The sequence below is a fragment of the Chrysemys picta genome, chromosome 18, assembly GCF_011386835.1.
Source record: "Chrysemys picta bellii isolate R12L10 chromosome 18, ASM1138683v2, whole genome shotgun sequence".
Classification (NCBI taxonomy): domain Eukaryota; kingdom Metazoa; phylum Chordata; order Testudines; family Emydidae; genus Chrysemys; species Chrysemys picta.
In genome coordinates, this window is record NC_088808.1 from 5,415,697 (window position 1) to 5,439,669 (window position 23,973).

The following is a 23,973-nucleotide window of genomic DNA, read 5'->3' on the forward strand; positions in this document are numbered from 1 at the left end:
TCCAGCTCCTAGCCTCCCGCGTGGGGTAGAAGAGACGACAAATGGTCCCCCTTCCTCTCCCACCCACCCTCCACAATCACCTCCCCTGTAGCTCTGCTCTATCTGCTCAGACAAGCAGGTGCTTTACAGGGGCACAAGGGGGTTAGGCCTCTAAATCCCACAGAAAGTTTATGGGCTTGGGGCACCAAGCTCCCTTTAGGGCCCTTTTGAGAATCCCAGCCTTTCCCTGTCTCTAGCTGCTCTCCCTAGCCCTGCGCTGGGGACAGTGGCCCTGGCAATCCTAGTCCAGCTGTAAGGCCGACTGGATCCTTTAGAAAGTGTAGCGCTCCGGCTTTCCCTGGGGGAACCGTGAGAGCCGTGTCCTCTGGATGTAACACGGCAATATCCCTTCGCTAGCTCCTGCCACCAGGGAATGAGACAAGGCTCCATAACCTGAGCAGAGTGCCTGGCCAAGGCAGTTCCTGAGAGCAAGAAGCTGCTGATAGCCAATATCCCCCGTTAGCCCCAGTCTTCAGCCCCCGGGGTGAGGGTTACGAAGGGTTAAACTTCGCCTAGGTGCTGCTCATTTGACACTGATCTTAGAATCCCAGCTGTCACTTCTCGCTCTCCCTCGCTCCCTGCGATTGGCTGCTGCTCCTGGTGGTAGAGCGTGCGAATGAGCAAGTGTTCCCCCCCCCCCCCCCACCACCACCCACGCACCTGCACAGAGCCAGGAGCTCAGAGAATAACACAACTTCCTGCGCTGCAGAGGTGCTGCTGGTGCCTTCGCTCTGCTGCCTTAGAGCCCTGCTGCTCCGAGGGCTGCTGATTTGAAAGAAAGAAAAAAGAAAAAAAAATTAAAGGAAAATAAAATAAAGATTCTGCTCAAGATGAAACTAAGTCAAGTTTTCCTCCCCGAGTGCTTGTGCGTCCTGGTGACGGTGAGCGTCAGTGCTCCGGTGCAGCACGCGCAGCCTGGATTCTACCACCACAGAGGTAAGAGGGCTCCTCTTTAGGGGTACTCTGTGTGTGTGTGTGTGTGTGTGTGTGTGTGTGTGTGTGTGTACACAACTGGCAAGTCTGTGTTCTTTCCTAAATCAATGGATGCAGCCGTCACCTTGGATTAAAATAATTTGCCAAGCGAGGTACCAGTTCCAGACAACTGTCAGCTCTTTAGGGCAGGAGACCGTCTTTCTGTTGTGTGTCTATACAGCAACTAGTGCAAAGGGGGCCGGGTCTGTGACTGGGGCGCCGAGGTGTTACTGCAACATTTGAAAAATAACAAAAGAGTTCCCTGCTCACGGAGTTAGCGTTGTGAAGTTCACACTGGGTTCTTCCATAAATCCAGGCTAGTCTATGGAAAAGAAAAAGAACAATGACTCGGTGGGGGCTTCTGATGTGTGATTGGAAGTCTGAACCGCCTGCAGGAACTCGCAGCGGTATGCCAGCAGGGCTTGCTGTCCTGAAGAAAACGTGAGATTTAGTAGAGTACCTTTGGCAATAGCATTGTCCATCTGTGTCAGGTGTCTCCGTGAAAAGAATGAGATGTCTGCAGATTAACCCTTGCAATACCCCGAGCGGGGTCCAAACAGCATGGGTTTGAACTGTTCTGATGTTTGTGCGACTGTTAACTGAAAGCAACCATTGTCTCCCGCTGCGTGGCTGTTTTATTAAGAGCTTGGAAAACTTCAGTCACTAATGACCACCGGTGAGGGTAGAGCTATACTGGGTCAGACCAAAGGTCCACTGGCCCCATATCCTGTCTTCCGACAGTGGCCAATGCCAGGGAATGAACACAGATGTATCCACTGTCGTCCACTCCCAGCTTTTGGCAAACAGAGGCTAGGGACACTTCAGAGCATGGTCTTGCATCCCTGCCCATCCTAGCTAAAAGCCATTGATGGACCTAACCTCCATGAACTCATCTAGTTCTTTTTTGAACCCTGTTATAGTCTTGATCTTCACAACATTCTCTGGCAAAGAGTTCCATAGACTGTGTGTTGTGTGAAAAAATGCTTCCTTTTGTTTGTTTTAAATTGGCTGCCTATTCATTTCATTGGGTGACCCCTGGTTCTTCTGTTATGTGCAGGAGTAAATAACATTTCCTTATTCACTTTCCCACACCAGTCATGATTCTATAGACCTCTATCATATCCCCCCCTTAGTCGTCTTTTTTCCAAGCTGAGAAGTCCCAGTCTTTTTAATCACTCTTCATACGGAAGCTGTTCCATACCCTCAATCCATTTTTGTTGCCCTTCTTTGTATCTTTTCCAATTCCAATATATCTTTTTGAGATGGGGTGACCAGCTCTGCACGCAGTACTCAAGATGTGGCCATGCCATGGATTTATATAGAGGCAATATGATATTTTCTGTCTTATTATCTATCCCTTTCCTAATCATTCCTAACATTCTGTTCGCTTTTATGACTGCTGCTGCACATCGAGTGGATGTTTTCAGAGAACTATCCACAATGACTCCAAGATCTATTTCTTGAGTGGTAACAGCCAATTTAGATCCCATCATTTTGTATATATAGTTGGGATTATGTTTTCCAATGTGCATTTCTTTGCATTTATCAACGTTGACTTTCATCTGCTATTTTGTTGCCCAGTCACCCAGTTTTGTGAAATCCTTCTGTAACTCTTCGCAATCTGCTTTGGACTTAACTATCTGGAGTAATTTTGTATCGTCTGCAAACTTTGCCACCTCGCCGTTTACCCCATTTATCAGTTCATTTATGAATATGTTGAACAGCGCTGGTCCCAGTACAGCCCCCTGGGGGACACCACTGTTTACCTCTCTGAAAACTGACCATTTATTCCTATCTTTTGTTTCCTATCTTTTAATCCGTTACTGATCCATGAGAGGACCTTCCCTCTTATCCCATGACAGCTTACTTTGCTTAAGAGCCTTTGGTGTGGGACTTTGTCAAAGGCTATCTGAAAGTTTAAGTACGCTATATCCACTGGATCACCCTTGTCCACCTGTTTTTTGACCCCCCCCCCCCCAAAAGATCTCTAATAGATTGGTGAGGCATGATTTCCCTTTACAAAGGCCATGTTGACTCTTCACCAACAAATCAGGTTAATCAATGTGTCTGATAATTCTGTAAAAAGCAACAGAGGGTCTTGTGGCACCTTTAAGACTAACAGAAGTATTGGGAGCATAAGCTTTCGTGGGTAAGAACCTCACTTCTTCAGAAGAAGTGAGGTTCTTACCCACGAAAGCTTATGCTCCCAATACTTCTGTTAGTCTTAAAGGTGCCACAGGACCCTCTGTTGCTTTTTACAGATTCAGACTAACACGGCTACCCCTCTGATATCTGATAATTCTGTTCTTTAGTGTAGTTTTAACCAGTTTACCTGGTACTGAAGTCAGGTTTACTGGCCTGTAATTGCCAGGATTGCCTCTGAAGCCTTTTAAAAAAAAAAAATTGGCATCACATAGCTGCCCTCCAGTCATCTGGTGCAGAAGCTGATTTAAATGATTGGTTACATATCACAGTTAGTAATTCTGCAGTTTCATATGTCAGTTCCTTCAGAACTCTTAGGTGAATCCCATCTGGTCCTGGGGACTCATTACTGTTTAATTTGTCAATTTGTTCCAAAACCTCCTCTATTGACACCTCAATCTGGGACAGTTCCTCAAATTTGTTACCTAAAAAGAATGGCTCAGGTGTGGGAATCTCCCTCACATCCTCTGCATTGAAGACTGATGCAAAGCATTCATTTAGTTTTTCTGCAATGACCTTATCATCCTTAAGTGCTCCTTTAGCATCTTGATTGTCCAGTGGCCCCACTGATTGTTTAGCAGGCTGCCTGCTTCTGATGTACTTAAAAAAAAGTTGCTGTTACTTTCTGAGTCTTTGGCTAGTTGCTCTTCAAATTCGTTTTTGGCCTGCCTAATTATACTTTTACACTTGACTTGCCAGAGTTTATGCTCCTTTCTATATTCCTCAATACGATTTAACTTCCAATTTTTAAAGCATGCCTTTTTGCCTCTAACCACTTTTTACTTTGTTTAGCAACGGTGGCACTTTTTTGGTCCTCTTATTATATTTTTTTAGTTTGGGGGGTATACATTTAATTTGTGCCTCTTACAGTGTTTTTTCAAAGTTTCCATGCAGCTTGCAGGCATTTTACTTTCTGTTTAACTAGCTTCCTCCTTGAGATGACCTCTCAAGGTCTCTTCCAGCCCTGTGATTAGGGGCTGCTCTCTGGGCAGGCAGTAGCTACCCAGTGGGGTCAGGGAGGTTTTCCCAACAGAGGCCATATTGCACAATTCAGCGTGTTAAAAGTGGCAGTTTGATATTGTTGGGAAATGTCAAGCACCAGCCAGTGTTAGAGACATGATACCAGCCAATGGTCTGGCTAGAAGACTGGCTCTTTATACTGTTCTCTTCTTGGATACTTTCACCGTCGCCTCCCCCCACCCCCACCCCCCAAAAAAGGCATATTAATCAGGTGAGACTCCTCTTTGTCCTGTGGATAGGCTAGATTTAGGTGTCCAAATCCCATTTCATTGAGATGAGTGCCTAACTCCCCTTGGCTCCTTTGGAAATCCCAACCATGCAGAGTGAGCCAGGGAGGGGGCAGTCCCGAGAGGGAGACTCAGAAGGGGCTCCTCAAATTGAACATCCCTCTGGTGTCTAAAATCTGCTGCCCTGCTAATGCTCCAAGCAGTCCCCAGCAGGCTGGCAATGAGGCGATTTCCCATTCAGCGCACTGTGCACTCGGCAGTGCTGTCTGTATAGGCCGTCACTGTTTCTCCTCAACGCGGGTTGCTCTGTTTTTGTGTGGGTCTGTTGTGCACGAACACGGGGAGAGAGAAACACTGCCAGTAAAACCACAAAGAACAGCAGAGGGGAGGCTTGAGAGACAGCATAGCAGCTGGAACTCCCTTCAGCTCATGTGTCTGAAGTCCACACTGTTCCTTTAAAGAGCCCGTGCAACCATCCACCTCCTCTTCTGCTCAGCCCTGTTCAGAACGTCCTAGATTCATAATGGCCATCTTCTTCCAGCCATGAACAGGGAAGTCTCATGGTCTATTAGCAAGAGCACATGGCCACATCAGACTTTTGTCTGGGTGGGCGAATACACCCAGTAGAAGCTGCATAGGAAAGAGGCAAGCAAAGAGCAAACCTAAAACAGACCTATTTTAAAAAGCATAACTTCAGTCCAGCCGAGTCCTCTTACACCTGAACAGGTGGAAAGGGGTGAATTGCAGGTGACACATACCAAGTTCCAGTTAGTCAAATATTTGTCGCTAAGCTCTAAATGCAGGCATTCGTGTAATATTTCAGAGGTACTTTAATATCGCATGAAACTAACCCAGTGGCATCAGAAATGCTGCATCGTGTGTGTGTGTGTGTGTGTGTGTGTGTGTGTGACAATAGCAATAGAAATTTCAAAGATCACGCTGGGTCACATTTATCCTAAGATGTAGGCTCATTGCAATGTTTCCACAAAAGCTGTTTTTAATTCATTTGTCAAAGCAACTTCCCTTTGGAATGTTCCCCGGCACTGTTTTCAATATTGCTTGTTTATAATCTCATCTGTGAGACTCGTCTGTAGTATTCAAGTGCCCTGCAAACAATAAGTTTAGCCTTAACACCCCTTCTCCCCCATCCAGAGTCGTTAGCCCCATTCTAAAGGGGAGGGAATTTAGGTACAGAGAGATGGTGGCTTAGTCAGAAATAAACCCCCTGTTTCGTGGGTCCCAGTTCTGTGCCACAGCTACAAGACACATCTTCCTCCTGCAATGCCGACATCACAGCCCTGTGCTGATCCACGAGACTCTGAAAGTGAAACGGGCAGGTCTGATATCCTGTTCTTTAGGGTTACCACACGTCTGGATTTTCCCGGACATGTCCGGCTTTTTGGTCCTCAAAACCCCGTCCGGGGAGAATTGCCAAAAAGCCGGACATGCCTGGGAAAATAGGGAGGGGTCTTGGGGCGTGGGTCCAGGCCGGAGCTGCCGGGGCCGGAGCCGCTTGGCCGAAACCAGTGCCCGAGCCGAGCTGGGCCGGAGCCACTGGGGCTGGGGGTGCTCGGCCGGTGGCCGGGGGTGCTCGGCCAGGGGCCCGAGCCAAGCTGGAGTCGCTAGGGCCGGGGGTGCTCGGCTGGGGCTGATGCGCTCGGCCGGAACTAGGGCTGGCGCCCCAGGGCCCGAGCCAAGCCGGGCCGGAGACGCTGGGGCCAGAGCCTCTTGGCCAGGGCCAGCCAACCGCCGGAGGGACCCACTCGGCCAGGGGGGCTGGACTGGGCCGCACCTCCTCACGCCCGCCCCTGCCCCAGCTTACCTGCTGCCTGCTTGTTTCAAGCTTCCCGCGAACATTTGATTTGCGAGAAGCAGGGGGGGCAGAGTGTTCAGGGGAGGGAGTGGAGTTGAGGTGGGGACTTTGGGGAAGGGGCGGAGTTGGGGCGGGGCCGGGGCCTTGTGGAGTGTCCTTTTTTTTATTATTATTTTTTTATTTTTTATTTTTTATTAAAATATGGTAACCCTATGTTCTTCTCATCTTGGACAATGAAAATAAGTAATACACCAAACAAAAATTAGATACCTTTAAAGCTGTCAGTTTTTAATAAGAGGCATTTGTAACGTAGGAAAGGACACTTTGGATTTATCTGCCAGCATCCTTTTCATTCTTTCCATCGGTAGGCGTGCAGGACAGCTCACCACTGGGGGTCTCCCTTGACTTAAATATGTTTCACTTTTAATGCCATTGCAGCTGTGTGCTGCACTTAGTCTAGTCATTGGGCTTCGAGCTGCTTTTTCACTCATGCAGAATCTGTGCAATGTTAACCCATCGTGTGCACATGCAGGGTAATCTCTGTTGTGATTTATGGCTGCCTCCTGAAAATTTGTCCAGTTTTAAATGCTGCTTAAACTCTTGTTTCAACTTCGGGGTTCTTTTGTTTAAATCGATGCTAAGAAAGCGGAGCAGCTAGGGCAAAACTGTTTTAGGGTCAATGGGGCAAAACAACATGAGTGTGATTCCTGTAATGTAAATGCAGCTCCGTGTGTGATGCTGAAGGGACCTAGTTAAAGTCCTGACCTATTTAAACTTCCTTTAGAGTTTGTCTAGACACAGAAGTTGCACTGGTTTATCATAAGTCTGTTTAAAAACGGCTTTAGTTAAACAGCTGCCAACTCCTGTGTGGGTGAACTTATATTGATTTAAAACTTGGTTATATTGGATGTAGCTTGTGCCTGTCAACTTACTGGTGCGAGTTAAATGGCTACAGAGCAGGTTTAGACTGATTGGAGTGTCCACACCCAAGGTGGCACCCATTTAATGAAATCAGTTTAACAGAACACCCGTAAAGCAGTGCAGTTTTGTGCGTAACGCAGGCCCCAGACAGTGGTATGGTTTATATTAATATAACTAAACAGATTGCTCGAGTCCACCCTTCTGTGCATGCATAGCACAGCACTATCCCAATAGCTCACAATACTGCTGTCCTCTCCACCCATCAATATGTGCAGAAGTAACCCCTGTGATGGCTGCTCTCAGCCATTGCAACTCTAGCCTGTGGTCATGTAGATTTCTCCGAGCAGAGCAGGCCTGGTCCTCCGCTTCAGTGGAGCTGACACCAATTCGTACTAGCTGAGACTCAGGCCAGGTGTGTGTAGCAGGCGAGATCCTTACTCCGCAGCCCTGCTGATTACATAACTTCCCTGTTGGCTTCATGCCATTGCACTCGCCTGCTCACCGCGGCTAGAGATGTGCCAGACAGGTGGTTTTGCTAGCACCCCGTGGAGTGGGCCCTTTACTGCTCTACCCACTGCTGCATTGGTGAATGCTGTTTGTCTCCTTTGCTGACATTTCTAAAACCCCAGACAGGGATGTGGGTGTTTCCGAAGATTGCAGTGAAAACAGTGCTGGTTGTAGCATAACTCTGGCGCACTAACTGGTGCTTCTGCCTGAACTTCCCAGCTCAGAGGGCTCTCGGGTTGGCCGGATATATGGCCCGTGGGCTCTCCCAATAAGTCTGCCTCGAAGAGAGAGAATGTAGCAGAGTCTGCTTGAAAATGCCCGAGACAGAAGCAGACCTTGCAAAGAGCAACTTTTCTGCGGGCCGTGCCAAGGCAAATGAAGGCACCAGAGCACAGTGCAGCCCTTTCACGTTCAGCGTGTGTTTAGCTTGGCAGGATGCTCTGAGAACATAGTTCTCAAGCAAGTCTCTTGCGGGCTGGCACGACGAGAAGCAGTGGAAGTGCTCGCTTCCAGGAGTGTGGCATGGAAGAATCTACTACACACAGCCCTGGTGATGTACCTCTGTCAGTAGCGCCCCCTGCTGCTCTGGTCTTGAGCCTCTCTGAGCGGAGATTGCTGATTGAATTGCACTAGGGCTTTTTAGCAATGTTTCCAAAGGCGAATGAGATCATCGCGCTCCCCCGCCCCCCCCAACTCAGTCACTTCACAGCATAACCGGAGCCTGCCTTTCTAAAGCTGTATGTGGGCAAAACCGAGGCCCATAATTCCCTACCGGCCCCTCTCCCCAGTGCCAGCAATGGAGATAGCTGCAGTGTAGACAGAATGCAGATACCTTATTATCATGCTGTTGAATCTTGTGTAGAGCATGTATAGACCACACAGGTTTAACCCCCCTGCAGCCTCTCCCCCACCACTGCTACCTCTGGTGGCCTGTTACAGGTGTGACTGATGCCAGTAGAGATGCAGGGTTATGTTTTCCCACCTACGCTGTCCCACTGAGCCTCCTTAGCCAGGCTGGTGAAGGGCAATGGAAGATGCCTTCACAGTAAGAACGGCCTCTTTGACTGGTACGGCCTCTGTACAGGGCAGATGGGCTGTGAAATCCACTGTCCCTGCTCAACCAGAACGTTGCTTTGTGGCCACTAGAGGGAGGAAGGTGCATGCCCCCAAACCAGGCTATGCAGAGCGTGGGGTGCCAGGGATGGCAGAGCTATTCAGGTTGCCTCACTGTTGTGCTTTGTTGGGTCGGTTAGCTCAGTACCAGCTCTCCAGCAGGGCACACCAGGCCCCCTTCTGCTTTCAGTGCTCTCTGACATGGGCTGGCTTTCCTCCTCTAAGCCCAATGGCGAGAGCATTTGCGTCCCTGAAGAGGGGCTGCAAATCTAATTTAGATGTGAGTGTTTTTGTGCTAATTTGATTCATGTTCCTTGGCCTCCTTCTCGCTTGCCTACAGGAGAAAGTTGCACCGGTTTAACTCAAGGTGTGAATGTAAAATTTAGTTCGTTAAACTGGTGCAACAGGCTCTGTAGATGCTCTTACTTCAGTTTAAGCCAGGTTTATTGTGGTCTAACTAAAGTGATTAGGAACAGGTTTAAGGTAAGCTAAAATTACCCACTCATAAACCAAAATAAGAGTGTCCACACAAGAGTCTGCATCAGTTTAACTTAAATTGGTTTAAAAACCAATTTAGGTTAAACTGATGCAACTTGTATGTGTAGACATGGGCTTAGTTCCCACTTTGTAGGGGAAAAGGGTTTATTTTCAAGGGGTGTAGAAGTACAGTCTTGGAGAACATGCTGCTGGCAAGGTTGGATACCGTGTGTGTGTATGTGTACACACCAACCTAGAGTATAAACTATTGACCTCCACGTTCCTGGGGCAAAAATCTGTTTGTCCCTTCCCCCGCAATCCTATCCAGCAGCCCCAGAGGTGTCCAGGAGGTTCCCCCAGGAGGCTGAGCTGTTTGGTTAGCATGGCTGCAGTACAGCTCTTTGGAGCAATGAACAAGGAGGCGTACGCGATACATTTCAGAGCAGTCACTCTGCAGCCGTCTGAGAGAGAAGCAGATGTATCCTTGTGTAAGCTAAAAAGTTTCCCTCTCCAACTTAGCGCACGTGTCAACCGCTCTCCCTCCACAAAACGGAGACCAAGTTGCTCACCTGGATTATAGGGCTTGCAGGGCTGAATACACCTTTGCTCGCTGGTTGCCATCCGCCGAACCTGAGTCGGGCTGATGGAGGTTGATGTCCACTGGTCAGAGAGGCCTGGTGGTCTGGGCTGGGCATGCACCGCTTTCCTTAGTGGAGCCCGCAGGAGAAACGGGAAGGTTCTGATGCACTGTGGCTGGCCTCCTTAGGCAATTTATGGAGCTAAGGTTAAAAATAGCCCCTCTTCCCAGCTGTGGAATTACCCAGCTGCTCCCAGGACTCAGCTATGCTGGGATCTGGTCTACACTTAACTTCTCTCGATGTAGCTACGTTGGTTGGGGATGTGACACTTTGTTTTCCCCAACAGAGCTAGATCTGTGTAAGCCCTAGTGCGACGCACTCCTACACTGGTATAAACGCACTTTTGCTGGTGTAGCTTATGTCTCTTGGGGAACTGGTTTAAACTGTGCTGGCAGAAACACTTGTAGCTGCGTCTACACGAGGCCGGTATAGCTGTGCCAGCAAATCTTTTCTAGTGTAGACAAGGCTGGGACTTCAGTAGTGTAAACTAATGAGGTAGGAAGGGGACAGGTGTTTATTCGTTGTTTGACCCGAGGGCTAACCCTGGCCAGGTACACAAACATTTAGGTCCCATCTACAGCAGAGTCCCTTTGTTTTCAAGGAACCACACACTGGGCTGGATCCTCAGCTGGTGTAAGTGGCATCGTTCTGTAGACTTCGGCATTCGGTTTAGATGAGCCAGCGTGTGTGTGTGTGGCCAAAGCTGCGGTTCTTGAGGAGGACCAACACTGCTGAAGCAGTTCAGTGGGAAGGAAATAGGGATGGGCCTCTCTCCCTCCTGTATCTTTGGAGGGACAGGATGAGTGTGTAGGGTCTGAGAAGATGGAATTGCATTGCCCTAACTTCACCTTGTGCCTGCGGGCTGGCGAGATAGCAGTGCTGTGACCGCACAGGTGGCCCCGGAGGCTGGAAGTGTCTCCTTAGACTGCTGCTAATGGAGAAGAGAGGGGGGACACGAGAGAGAGCGCGCACACACACACTCACACTAACCTAGCTGTACTCCTGCTGGGATGTTCAGGAGCTGCTGCAGATATGAGAGGGTTGCCCAGAGTCCGAGGCTGAATTCAGCCACTCGTGGGCTCCCAGTGTAGCCTTTTCAGAAATCTGTGTCACCCTTTCGCAGTATGGAATCTCCTGTACTAAGGAGAAGCCAGGCTGCATCCCAGCAGGCTTCACGCCAGCTCAGAGCGTGCATTGGCGCGCGGCATGCAGGGCAGCGCTCCGGGAAGTACTCCATGTTGTTTGACCCGCTGAACTGGGCTCGCTGCCCCTAGGGAGGAGGAATGGAGGGGAAGGAGCTGCAGTCCTGACCTTAGCCCTCACGGCAGGATCCTTTCACAGCCCATCACATGGTAGGCAAGTAGAGAGCAACACAAGCCTCTGCTCTTATAACTTGATCTCGTCATGCCAAAGTCTTGCCAGGGTGGAGATACTAATACTTGGATCTTATGGGCTTTGTCATCCAAGACTCCCCAATGCAGTGTAGTGATGAGTTAATTATCATTAGCCATATTTTACAGATGGGGAAACTGAGGCACGGAGACAGTGACTTGCCAAAGATGAGATTTCACCCAGGAATCCTGACTCTTGGTCCCATGCTCTCACCACCTGGCAAACCAAGCTAACCCCCGATGTGTTAGCAGGTCAAGATGAATTCATTAGTGACGGGGAGTGTGCTTACCAGTGTGGGGGGAGACAAACACATGCTCGCTCCGCTCAAGTTAGTGCGCTAAAAATAGTGTGGCTGCAGCTTGGGCTAGCTGCCCAAGTACATACCCAAGGGGGTGGGCAGGTTCGAACTGGGGCGGCTAGCCCGTGCTCTGCAGCCACACTGCTATCCTTAGCACGCTAGCCTGTCTGCCTCTGCTGGGCAGCACCCTCCCAGCGGTACTGTGCATGGGATATAAACAAATATGTAAATCACGGGTCCTGTGCCTGGTACGGAGCTGAGTGCACGGTCAGCACGTAGGCTTTAAGGCACTGTCCAGGCTGTTGTTGTAAACAGAGTTTGGGAACTGAATTTAAACCCTTTCAGTGGTGGTCCTGCCACAGTGGTTCTAACGGGGCTTGGCTAACTGGTGAGAACCTAGGCACCCATGTTCAACTCGTTTTGAAAACTATTTATAGCCTAGGACAGAACATGGCTTGGTTTTAGCTATACCAAGGCTAGTCTACACTACACGGGTTCTGCAGGTAAAGCTATGCTGGTATAACTACCGACAGAGCCCCCTAGTGTAGACACAGCATACGCTGACAGAAGGAGTTTTTCTCTTGGGGGTGTAACATTGCCTAGGGATGACATTGGTTATGCTGCTAGAAGTGTGTGTGTGTGTGTGTGTGTGTGTCACACCCCAGACTGACATAGCTACGATACAACACTTTGTAGTTTGGACCTCCCAGCTACACACACTTGTAGCTGGAGTGTAAACACCCTTCCTTAAAGGAACACAGCCAGAGGAAATCTGGCCCACGATTCAGTTTTAGCGAAACTAAAGGTTCGTAAAACCTAGACCCAATATATTTTTTTTCCATGCTTATTTAAAAATTCCAATGGAAAAAGAGTCTCTAACAAACTTTCCCCTGCAGCATATGTGGGACCCAAGTCTTGTCTCCCTTTTGCTAGTGCAAAGGAACCTGGAACTGCCTAGAAATACCATGGAACTGACCGGCCAGTTTTTATTGACAAGCCTGAAAGAGAAGCAAGAAGCCAACAGCATCCCTAGTGAAACGCTAACTAGAATTAAAAAACTTCACTTTCAATATCCCACCTCCATGACACAATCCTCATTGACTGCAAAGGCAGCAGGAGCAGGCCCATGGTTAGCACATACTGTTTTGAAAGATACCCTGTAGGATTGCACTGATGTTGAGAAACGCTTATAGTGTTTCCTGATGTATATGCACCCAGAACATCGTCTTCATATGGAGCTGGAAATCATCAAGCTCTGTTTACGCAGCATTTCAGCCTTTGCCAGGTGCACCACTGCCGGAGAACAAATGCTAAATGTGCTAGAGGCAGTCCTATTCACCAGAGCAGTAACTCTAGCTTTGCCGTTAGCAGTTCCTGGCACGTGAGGGTATGTTAAAGGCTTTTCCAGGATCAGAGCTTAAAGTTTTGTTGTGTTTAAAAGAAGCCCTATCCTTTTCCAGAGCTGATCCTATGGTTGTGCACCCTGATCTGGTTGTTTACTCCCCCGCGTTGATTTATGTATGTGCATGTCAACTCCATCCCTTTTGAAATCTAAACCTCTACAGTAACAGCTGCACAACATGGTAAGGTGAGGTTGTGGAATATGCCCTGTTTCAACAGATCTAGACTTATAAGAGTGCCCTTCTGCACTGAAAGGGGAACGTTTTAATAAACACAATGCAATGCAAAATGGATCCTTTTGGATTATAGTCACTTTTAAAATCCAAATTAGAAAAGTCATGTATCATAGAAGATAAATGCAGGGGCTGCTTTCCTTCCAGGCATTTGAACTTCATATTCTCGGCTTTTAGCAAGTTTCATGCTTAAATGTAAAACTGTGTCCTAGATCCTTAATTCATTATAGCAGTGTTATCTCATTAGGTACTGGCCGGTGTGAATGCTAGAGTCTTACCAGCCAAATAGCACATGCTGTTTTCGAAAGCACTACAAGGATGAAAATCACTATATAAATAATTATTCTTGTGTTGATAGAATCCAGTGTGAAACCGAGAAATGGTTTATTTCATGCTTTCTGTCAACTCTAAGCCTAACATAAGGGTTAGGCTCCTTGCTGCTCTATCATAGAATCATAGAATCATAGAATATCAGGGTTGGAAGGGACCTCAGGAGGTCATCTAGTCCAACCCCCTGCTCAAAGCAGGACCAATCCCCAATACTCTACCAGTATCCTCCTCTGATATGATCTAAATAAATAGAATACAGGATGGATGATATGATACCATATTTTTTAGAGAGAGAGCTCCAGTTACACTGTCTTTCTGTGTATACGAGAAAAGTTGCACCAGATTACCCAACAGATTTTAAAATCCATTTTAACTTGTACAAACTCCTAACACACATGCCTTTAAATGTTAAACGCTCATTTAAATCTGTCTAGATTGAAACTCAAATTAAAATCAATGTAATTAAACTGGTGCAACTCATACATAGAAAAGGCCACAGAGAGCTAGTGTCACTGGTTTTCTCTTTAAACTGATTTTAGATTGATCTAGCTAAACCTGTGCAAACATCTAATGCAGGTGCTCTTAAATCACGTTCACCCTTGCTTAAATTAGTGTAGCTTAATTTGGTAAATCAGATGCAGTATTGCCAACTCCAGGTGTTCAAAAATCATGATTCGGGCCCTAAAAATCATGAGACTGGCTTAAAAATCATGCAATTTTATAAAAAAATAATATATTTGGGGTTCTTTTCATTTTCCTTCTGGTTTCTGAGCCTTTAGGGTGCATTTGGATCAGATGTTCAGGCTTTTCTCTGCAAACTTGAGGGCTAGAAATTTCCTACTTTTAAAATGGAAGATGAAATTCTTAACTAATCACATGACTCTGGGAGCTGGGGCTTCGAGGAAAACCCTAAATATTGTGAGAGACATGCTCTAGCTCAAAGAGGAGTTACTTTGGGGAAGCTTTCTGGAGATCGGACTAAATTATATGAATCAAGACTCACAATAAAATCTGTTGGCAAAGCAACAGATGCAAAGTAGATTGATGTAAGCAAGAGTAAACCCGGTTTAAGTGCATGTACTATAAAGGTTTGCACAGCTTTAACTAAATCAGTTTGAAATGTTTGTGACTCCTAATGTCTCTTGTTTTAAATCAGACTGAAGTAAAGTCTCTGATCAGCTGGACTGTGGCACAAACAGCATTGTTGAGTCACTGGGATTAGGTTTTGGGGGTGGGGATGGGGTTCTATTGTACAAGAACACAGGGAGGGAATTGATGTTTATTTCCAAACATTCAAAGTGACAACAAATTCCAAAGGGGCCTGTAATTGCTATAACCTTGAATTATCCAGATGCTGAGCCCGCCTCTGTCCCACTTCCCCTTTTGTGTGTTTTGATTCATCCTCCAAGGCTCCCCACTGAGGACAGCCCTGGCTGAATGAAGCAATTGAGAGGTAGAAAAAAAGAGAGAGCGCATTTAACATCTTCTGGCTTTGAAGTTGAGTTTAATCCTGTTAAAAGCCTGGTGCTTGAATAGCAGGCTCTGATATGCGTCTGGCAAGCTCTCCCTGGAGTCAAAAGCAGTGTAACAAATGCCAGGATTTCTCTGTGTGAGTGTGTACGTGTGAGAGAGAGAGACACACACAGAGTAGTGAAAGCAGCCTTTGCACAATGCATCAAAAAAGAGCACTTCCCAGCATGAATTTCACATCATGGGGTTTGGCCAGGCCCGCTATATTTCAGCAGCGGCTCCCCGTTGTGTAACCGAGTGCCTTGCGTGTGCAGTGTCGGAATGTCTTGTTTTTAAAGCCCCAAGGAGGATACTTTGCTGTAAATGTATCTGCCCGTTAATATGCTCCCTATTTAACGTGCACGTTGCTGTTGCACCTACAGCCCACCTAACTCGCTCAGAACTGCCGGGGCAGAATGGTGCCACCTCTGGACCGTTTGGGAGCGGTGTCAGTAAGGAATGAGGCAGGGTTTGCTCCCAAGGGATGATGGGGCAGGGAGTGGATGGGGAATTGCCCTATGAATGGGCCTGATATTTCAGAACATTCTGTGCATTCAAAATCAACGGGAGGTGACCAAGTTTGGCCCTTCTGTGAGGTGTGGCTGGCTGCACGGTGTGCCAGGCTTGCAGCCCAGAGCCGGGCTGGGTTAGTGCCATCAGCCCCCAGTCACACGTAGGCTGGGCTCTTAACACACACTTCCCTTCTGCCCAGAGGAGCAGTCTGTGGGGGGAGGGAGTTGTGCTATGGCTCACCTGTAAGGGTATCCCCAAGGCAGCACCGCCCTTCCCCCAGGCCCTGGTCTCTTGGAGGATACTTGTGACACGCAGATGACTGGATATAGGCTGGCTACTTCCCAGCTGGCCAATGCCCTTTGCACTAACACACAGAGTGTTGGAGCCCAGCCCCTGTGAGGCTACTCTGGGGGAATCCGTTTTGCCCAAGAGGGGCTGGCATGAAGGTGATGTGCACCCAATGCAAACCTGAACCTCGTTGCCTTATCACGAGCGATTCTCCTCCCTCTCCTTGCACGAGCTCCCCCCTCCCTGCATCGGGTCGTGGTCTGCAAGCCTCTGGGCAGGACCTGTCTGTGCCCCCCCCTTCTGCAGGGAGGACTGTACATATCTAAGGGGCTACGTACTAAAAGATGCCAAGGACCCCAGTCCTCCCCGTGGGAAGCAGGTACAGCTCTCCTGTCTTCCAGACAGCTCTGTTGGAGTTTGGCGGCAGATCATGTGCAGACACATAAAAACATAGTTGTTAATAATCCACTAATTGAGACACTTAGAGAGCTGGCTGGCTCCTACATGTTCAGTTGTTGTGTGCAGTTCAAGGTAATGGGTCCAGTTGGTTTTGGGCCGGGCTCCCTGAGACCTCCCCCGCTCTGCGTGACCCCTGCAGGGAGCTGCAGTCCGCTGGGGCACTCGGGGTAGAGGGGCTCGTGGGACAGTAGAGAAGGGAGATCTTTCTGAAGGATCTTTGGGGTTGCAATGCCCCTTTGCCCCGTTAGTGCCTGGGTTTGCTGACTTCTTAGATGTGCTGTAGCTCCTCACTCCCTGTGTAGTGGGAGGGCAGTTTGGGGGGCGGGCAGTGTTGGGAAGATCTGGGGCTTCAAACCAGGCTGTATTCGAATGGCTATAAGACGCTTGGAGCCATGGACAGACACTTAAAAACAAAGCCCAGTGGTGGAAGGGGGTGGTAGAGCTTTGAGATGCTGGCAGCAGGCGGCCGAGGTGGAGACCTGCGTGCAGGTCTGGGGAGCACGGCTGTGCCTTTGTCTGATTGTGGTTTGTAATGGCTGGGAGGGGCAGGGCAGTCCAGTGATGGGACAGGTCAGGAAGCAGCGCGCTCTCTGGCAGGTGGGGATCAGGGCTGCGCTGCTGCCTCGGGGATCACCCTGCCCGCGTGGCTGAGAGCAGCACCGACCGCCACTAAGCGTGGGGCACTGGCTGGGCAGGGGAGCACAGTACAGGCGGCCGCGGCACTGAGCCGGAGTTGGGGCGAGTGATGTAGGATGTGGCATAGGCCCACGCAGCAGTGAAAGCCCTTGCCCCAGCTCCCCACCCAGATGGAGACGGGCGCTCTCTGCGAGGGGCGGCGGCAAACAGGCCCTGCCTGGGGGACTTCCTGTCGCAGCAGCCGTCCGTCTTGGAGCCTGCGCCTCTGGGTCATTAGCATGTGTGCAGGGGCTGGGGGCTCACCCCCAGGCTTCCCACTGGCCACTGTGTTGTTTGCAAAGTCGTGTTTGCTCCTGTGTGAGGGGCCGGTGGGAGCCGGTAACTCAGCCAGGCCCCTGCCTCACGTGAGCTGCTGGCCCTCGGTCACCAAGGGAGACCCGCCTGGCTCTGCAGCACGTTGGGCCTGACCTCCTCCTGCAGTAGGGCAATGAGGCCCGCTGTTGTGCCATGCAACGGCCCCGCAGCCGTCAGGAGCACGGCGCTCTCCGCGGCTCTGCAGCTGCCTTTGTACCCCACACCCCTGAGGGGATGGGGGGCCCTGAGCGCAGCCTGCCCGGGACTGTGCTGACAGCAGCGGCTGCTGGCTTCAGTGGTTCATATCGGCTGCTGGCATCATTAAGGCAAATCTCTCCTCCCAAGGGGCAGGAGATGGGTTCTGTGTCTAGCTCAGTCAGTGGCAAACTCTGGTTTGTGACTCTCTGCCAGTGAGATCCCCCCAAGGTGAATGTGGGCAGGGCCAGCAGGGGGCGGTGGCCCCTAGCCCGTACTTCATGTCATCTTGCACCCATGATTGGACAGACCCCTCCCTTTTCCCCTGTTGGCCCCGGAGAACATCGGTGTTCATGATCCTTCCTCCCCCGCTTAGAGCTTGGAGACTGCCCTGCCCTCTGGGCCGAGGAGGAGGTCCATGATGAACATACGTGATCTGGTGTGAGGGAGCAGGAGGGCTGGGGGAAGCTGGGAGGGGCCATGCGCATGCTGGTGATCCCGCCTGGAGAGCTGAGGCGCGGGGGCTGGCAGGACGGGATTGCTGCCCTTTCTCCTCACTTCTTCTGAGTTTCTCTCCCTCTCCGTCATCTGTCGTCACTTCCCCTTATGTTCCTAACCTCAGAGCCGGGACAGATCATCTTCCCTGTGCGGTGCCAGGGCCGTCCCGGGCGTCGCGTGGCCGATAGCCAAACCCCGCTTAGCTGGACGTTGTGCGGCTCGCGGCAGCCTGTCCATTCCAGCCCCACTGGTCGGTGTCACTCTGCTGAGGCCTGGTCAGGCCATGAACTCAGGTTATTGACTTGAGAAACACTATTGCAGTACCCGTTTCAGGGAAGAGCCTGTTTATGGTGTTCCCAAGACTTTCATCACTTTCCTTTCCTCCCTCAGCCGGCTCCGTTTCACAACATCCTCCGGGTTTCCCTTTCTGCGTAATTTCTATCTGCCTCTCATTCACCTCGATGCCCAGTGGTCTGTGTGGGTTTCATTTATAGGACAGAGGGTATTTCTTGCAGGGCTGCGGAGCCATGGGAATGTTTGTAAATAGAATGGAAGGAGGGCAAATGGAGTATTGTCCCAGCTGGAGAGTAGGACTCCTGGGTTCTTTTTTTCCAGTGCTGCCATTGACTTGCTCCTTGGCCAGGCTGTGTGCCTCAGCCCCCCATTTCACACAGATGGGAGTTATGCCAAGCCTAGGGGTGCTGAGAAAGTGGATGTTTGTGAAGCTCTTTGAGATCTTTGTGCACAACAGACAACCTGCAAGTTGCATGTACTCAGAAACCTTCAAAATGTTTGGCAGGAAGCCCCCCTCCCCCCCCCCCCCCCCACACACACACACGTCAGCCATAGAGCCATGGATGTCAAGGCCAGAAGGGACGTTCCATTGGGATTGTCTAGTCTGATGTCCCGTATGACACAGGCTGTGCTATCCCACCCAGTGGCTCCTGTATGGAACACCTGCCTGGGCTGAGAACAATGGGATGATTGAATGGAAACCCCCATCCAGCCTCAGAAGCACCTTGTGCCTCTCAACCCTCCTCAACACCCAGGAAAAATTGGGCTTTGTCCAACCAGGGCTGATGTTGGCTTCTTAAGGGGAAGGAGTTGACAATCCTTCACGTAAAATGTCCTTTCATCTGAGGATCTGGAGTAAGGGCAAAGTGTTCTCTCTCATCCCCTGCCCTTCCCAGGAGACCCTGCCTAATAATAATCTTCCATGGGAATAAATCATTTTCAAATCCCGTTTCTCAATAATACGGCCTCTTCCTCTGTTGAGTGCTACCAGCTCCGGGGGCTTCTGACCTGCCTCTGGGGGCTCTGATTACATAGGGCAAGTTCATAGCAAGCCTTGATGATCCGAGATGTGTCCAGAACTCCAAGGGGTGGGGGGGGTGTCTAGATAAATATCCAGTGTCCAATAGCAGAGAACCCAGCATCTACTCAATGGCCACCTCTAGAATAGGGGGAAAGGGCATGTTAGAAAATGTGTTAGCTAACAGGACTTTGCACCTAGTGTAGGTAGAGCAAGTTGTGTTTAAAACACACTAGCTGGTCATAGTCTACCCTACTCTACCTTTCCTCTGATGCCCAGCCCCATTCCGGCACCGGCACCTGCTGTTTGATTTCAAGAGAGACCCTACAATTGCTGCTATAACATGTAAAAGGTTTGTACCTTTGTTTGTTGTCTTTCTCTAACAAATGCACAGGGTCAATTCTCAGATAGCTTCTAAACAGACGTGTTTTTCTTCTTAGCCTTGTGATGGCAGCAAATATTTTTCTTGGCTTTTTGAGCTGGAGTGCCGTTGAAAAGCGAAATCAGGAAAGTAACTGACCTACTTCTCTGATGGATTGTATTTACAGAGGAACAACCTATCCTAAATTCCTAGTTACTGAGGGACAATCTACGCTCATTGCTATATTTGCTTTCCATAAACTATTCTTAGTATAACTTTTTGCGAGTGATGTATCGGAATATTTGGATGCTAGTATTTAAACTGGATCATTACATTTATTAACCGTCATTTGAGATATTGCAGATTATGTACTATATGAATGTTCTGGCTTTTCAAACCAAGCTCTGTACTTTTGGATAATTCAAGCGTTATACCCAGATGTATAGAAACTCTTTTTTAGACCTGTGTATTAGACAATTTTAACATTCGCTTTAATAAAACATTTTAAATGAGCTCAATGGCTGATGCACACTTGTAGGCCAGACCTGGCCCTTTTAGGGTTCTGGATTTGCTCTGATGGGGTTTATCTGGACTAGCGGCTCTGATCACAGTGTGAGGAACCTGTACAGAAGTCTGTCTTGGCTGTGACTTCCTTTCTGCTCGCCACCGCCTTCTGATTCCATCGGAGCAGTGAACTATTTCCAGCCCGTCAGTGGGATTTTCTGAGTTCTGTTTAAAATCTCTTTCGGGGGGGGGGGAGAGATGATACCCACAGCCCCTCAACTATTATCTGTGTGTTTGAGGCGGGGGGGGGGGGGGGGGGGGTCAGAGTCTGAATTACAGGACTGGGAGAGAGTCACCTGACATTTGCCAGTGCTGCTTGTATAGGGTGCCAGGGAGGCGGGTGGGTGCTGTTTCTTCTCAGCTGTTTTCACCAGCTAAAGGTCCAATCCTGCAGTCTTAACACAAGACCCATTGACTACACTCACCTACAGGCTGCAGGATTTAGCACAGTGGTTCTCAAACTTTTTGTATTGGCGACCCCTTTCACACAGCAACCCCCCCCCCTCCCCGCCCTTAACAATTAAAAATACATTTTTTTATATTGAACACTATTTTAAATGCTAAATTTATAACCCCGTTGTTTAAAATGAATTTACCTTTTCCCATTGCTTTTAAATTAAGACTAAAACATTGTTATCGAATTATTATCATTCTAAGCAGAAAAGTTATTTTTAAAAATGGTTACCGTTTAATACTGGGAGGGCGTGAAGAAATGTTGTCAAGATCCATTTTCACGGCAGACTTAGCGCCCCGTTGCCACCCTTACTTCTACGCTGCTGCTGGCGGCAGTGCTGCCTTCAGAGGTTGGCAGCCGGAGAGCAGTGGCTACTGGCTGGGTGCCCAGCTCTGAAGGCAGCACAGAAGGAAGGGTGGCAATGCCATACCATGTCACCCTTACTTCTGCATAATGTTTGGCCTTTGCGCTGGGAGGGGTAGGCACGGGGGCTAAGGCAAATTTGGAGGTGGCTATAACCCCCGTAAGCACCCCCACAGTGCCACACCTGCCCGTGTGTCTGGCTGTTACATTATAAATTACCTTTTTGTGAGGTAAATACACTACATTGTGATGGAAAGGTGTGTGTCATTTTCTAAACCACTAGATTTCAGTTACATATTTTACTGCAGTTGCTCTGTTTTGTGCGTGTACTCGCGATCCCCCCATAACCTCAGGACCCCCAGTTTCAGAATCCCTGCCCTCTATTAGCAGAGTGTTTCAGACCTGCCTACGGAGGAAACTGCTCCTGCAGGAGCGCCAAGCTGTCACCTGCTCTCCAGCCGCAGAGCCGGATCCTTGCCCTGTATAATGCCCGCGTTGCTGTGGGCAGCCGACCGTTCCTGTGGGAGCCGTAAGCCCCTGATGCTCCATAGCAGTAAACATTACAGTCGTTGTCTCTCTTTCCTCAGGGAGAACTTCTGTTCCCAACCTAGAGGAAGAAATCGACTTCTTAGCCGACGTGCTGGCCAGACAGGATGCCGCTCGCCTCCATCTGCTCCAGGATGGTGAGTCCAGAAGTCACCCACCTGCTCTCCTTAGTCTGTTCTCCCAGCCGCTTTCATGCAGTTTGTGCTGCTTTCCGCGTTCAGTGACTCTGAGGCCAACGGTCCCAGTGTTCAGACAAGACTCCTGTGATCAACAACTCAGACTCTCCTCTCAAAGGCTGAAAACCGTGGAAACACAAGCCCTCTGAAATGCCCTGCTTATGAAGGGTTCCGTTTTACTGTCCCTGCTGCCAATTTAATAGAGTGGTGCTTAAGTTCCTGGTCTAAATTACTAGGTTTCCAGGGAAGTGTTTCTGGCATTTCCTGGCTGGCTGAGCTGGGGAGAAAGCCGGCCATGGAGTTTTCATTGCTCTGTAAACACCATATTACAGGGCTCCTGAATTCAGCAGGAGCAAAGCCAAGGGCCTGGAGAATATGTGCACTCCCTCATTTGGAAACAAATTTGAGACTCCCATCCTCGAGGCATGTCACGGCAATGTAGGCTCGTGGTTAGAGCAGGGGACCGGGGTCTATTCCTGGCTCGACTACAACTCTGTGTGACCTTGAGGAACTCCCTTAACCTCTCTGTGCCTCTGTGCCTCAGTTTCTCCATTTGTAAAAGAGGGATGACCTCTCCTGGGAGATTCTAGATGAAAGATGCTCTAGAAGTGCTGTGTGTTTGTGACCGGGGGGAAGGGACATGCTTTTGGGGAGAGATGTTCCCTACCTTGGAAATTTTGTCTTCTCTCTCTCTCCCTCTTCCATCTCATGAGCTGGGATTTCTTGAGAGATTTCGTGGCCTCATTTCCTAATATAAGAAGCACCCAACCCCCTGATGCCAGGGCAATAAAGTTGCCTTTTATGGCTGTATTTTATAATGGGGGGCACAAGTGCTCGAACGGAGGAGAGCAGCTGCGGACTTCGCATTTATTCCACAAGTGATTCCCCCACCAGCTCCAGGCCCGATCCTGCGGTCGTAGCACAAGACCCATTGGCTGCAGTGGGAGTTAAGCTCGCCGAGGGGCTGCAGGATCTAGCAAGGGGTACATTGCGGGTTTTCCAGCCCGTATGTTCTGGGGTTCTGTATTGCATCCCCATGAACAGCAAGACGGTGCATCCTGGTCAGTGGTAACGCATTAAACACCAATGGGGGTAGCAAATGGTTTTCACTTCTTTGTCCATAACTCCGCTGCCTGTCCCAGAGCTGGGTGTTGGGGGGTCCCACTGCGTCTGCTGATGCTTGAGGTCTCTGCTTTCTTGCACAGCCACCCAGGCCCCGTCAGGGAAGCATCCTGAAGCCGCTGGGGCGAGAGGGGAGTCCCCCAAGAGGAACAGAGCGAGCCACAGGGCTGTGACATCTCATCCCACCACTGCCACCAAGACAGTGAAGAGTTCTCCAGTGGAGGTGTTCCATGTCACTTCAAATGACCTCCTGATACTCGGTAGGTGCAAGCTTCTCTTTGGAGTTCAGAGCTAGGGATGGGCCCGATCCAGGCTGTGCGGGGGTGCAGGAGCTGGTTTAGCACCTCAGGGCTTGCCGCTGTGTCTGTGATGGGCCATGAGGCAGTTTGGCTCCGAAGCGGAGCTTTGCAGCTCAGGCTGGCCTCTCCTGGAAGTTCATTGCGTTTCCCAGTGGGGAGAGATGGAATTCCGTTTGCTTATGAGACCGGCAGTCACCAGGTTTACTGTCATACGTGCCTGGTACAATAACAGTCACTGAAGCTGCGTGTGAGCGATAGTGCCCAGTGGGGTAGGCGTTACAGGACTTGGAGGGGTTAGTTATTGAAAGGGCAGGGAGGGAGCCCCCACCAGCAAACCATCACAGCCCATAACAACCCGCTCTGTCCGTTTTGGGCTATCTTGGTCAGTAGCAGCCAAGTGACGAGCTCTGGGCTGTGTTCCTTCCTCTGCAGGGATGATCGTGGTGTTCTCGGTCGCCGGCATCATTGCTTTAATCGTGGCTGCGATCTGCTGGTGCAGGTAAGCCAGCAGGGACCTCCTCCAGCAAACGGCTGGGCCTCCGCCTGGTGTCCTGAGGAATTGGTGCCTGGACTTCTGTGCAATTGGGAGGGGATTGGGGAAGGATTTTAAAAATAGAGAAATCGCTCTCCTTGGGCTAGGGACCTCAGGCTGAGCCTTCACCTGGCACGGTGCAAAACGCATCTCCGTCTGCACCCACAGGAGGCGAGCAGGGGAGACGAGGTGCATAAAGCAAGAGAGAG

The 23,973-nt window shown here is 49.7% G+C and overlaps 1 protein-coding gene across 2 annotated transcripts in view; it reads left to right on the plus strand.

Moving 5' to 3' along the window:
• NPDC1 (neural proliferation, differentiation and control 1) overlaps positions 1–23,973 on the plus strand; it is a 110,962-nt gene that overhangs the window by 77,774 nt on the left and 9,215 nt on the right. The window contains exons 1-4 of one of the 2 annotated variants that reach the window (XM_065572701.1): positions 706–975; positions 21,677–21,772; positions 23,017–23,193; positions 23,665–23,731. In XM_065572701.1, coding sequence (XP_065428773.1) covers positions 870–975; positions 21,677–21,772; positions 23,017–23,193; positions 23,665–23,731 — 446 coding nt within the window. In that variant the 5' untranslated portion in view covers positions 706–869. Of the gene's footprint in view, positions 1–705; positions 976–21,676; positions 21,773–23,016; positions 23,194–23,664; positions 23,732–23,973 lie in introns of those variants that run through there. The other variant, XM_065572700.1, reaches the window with a different exon arrangement.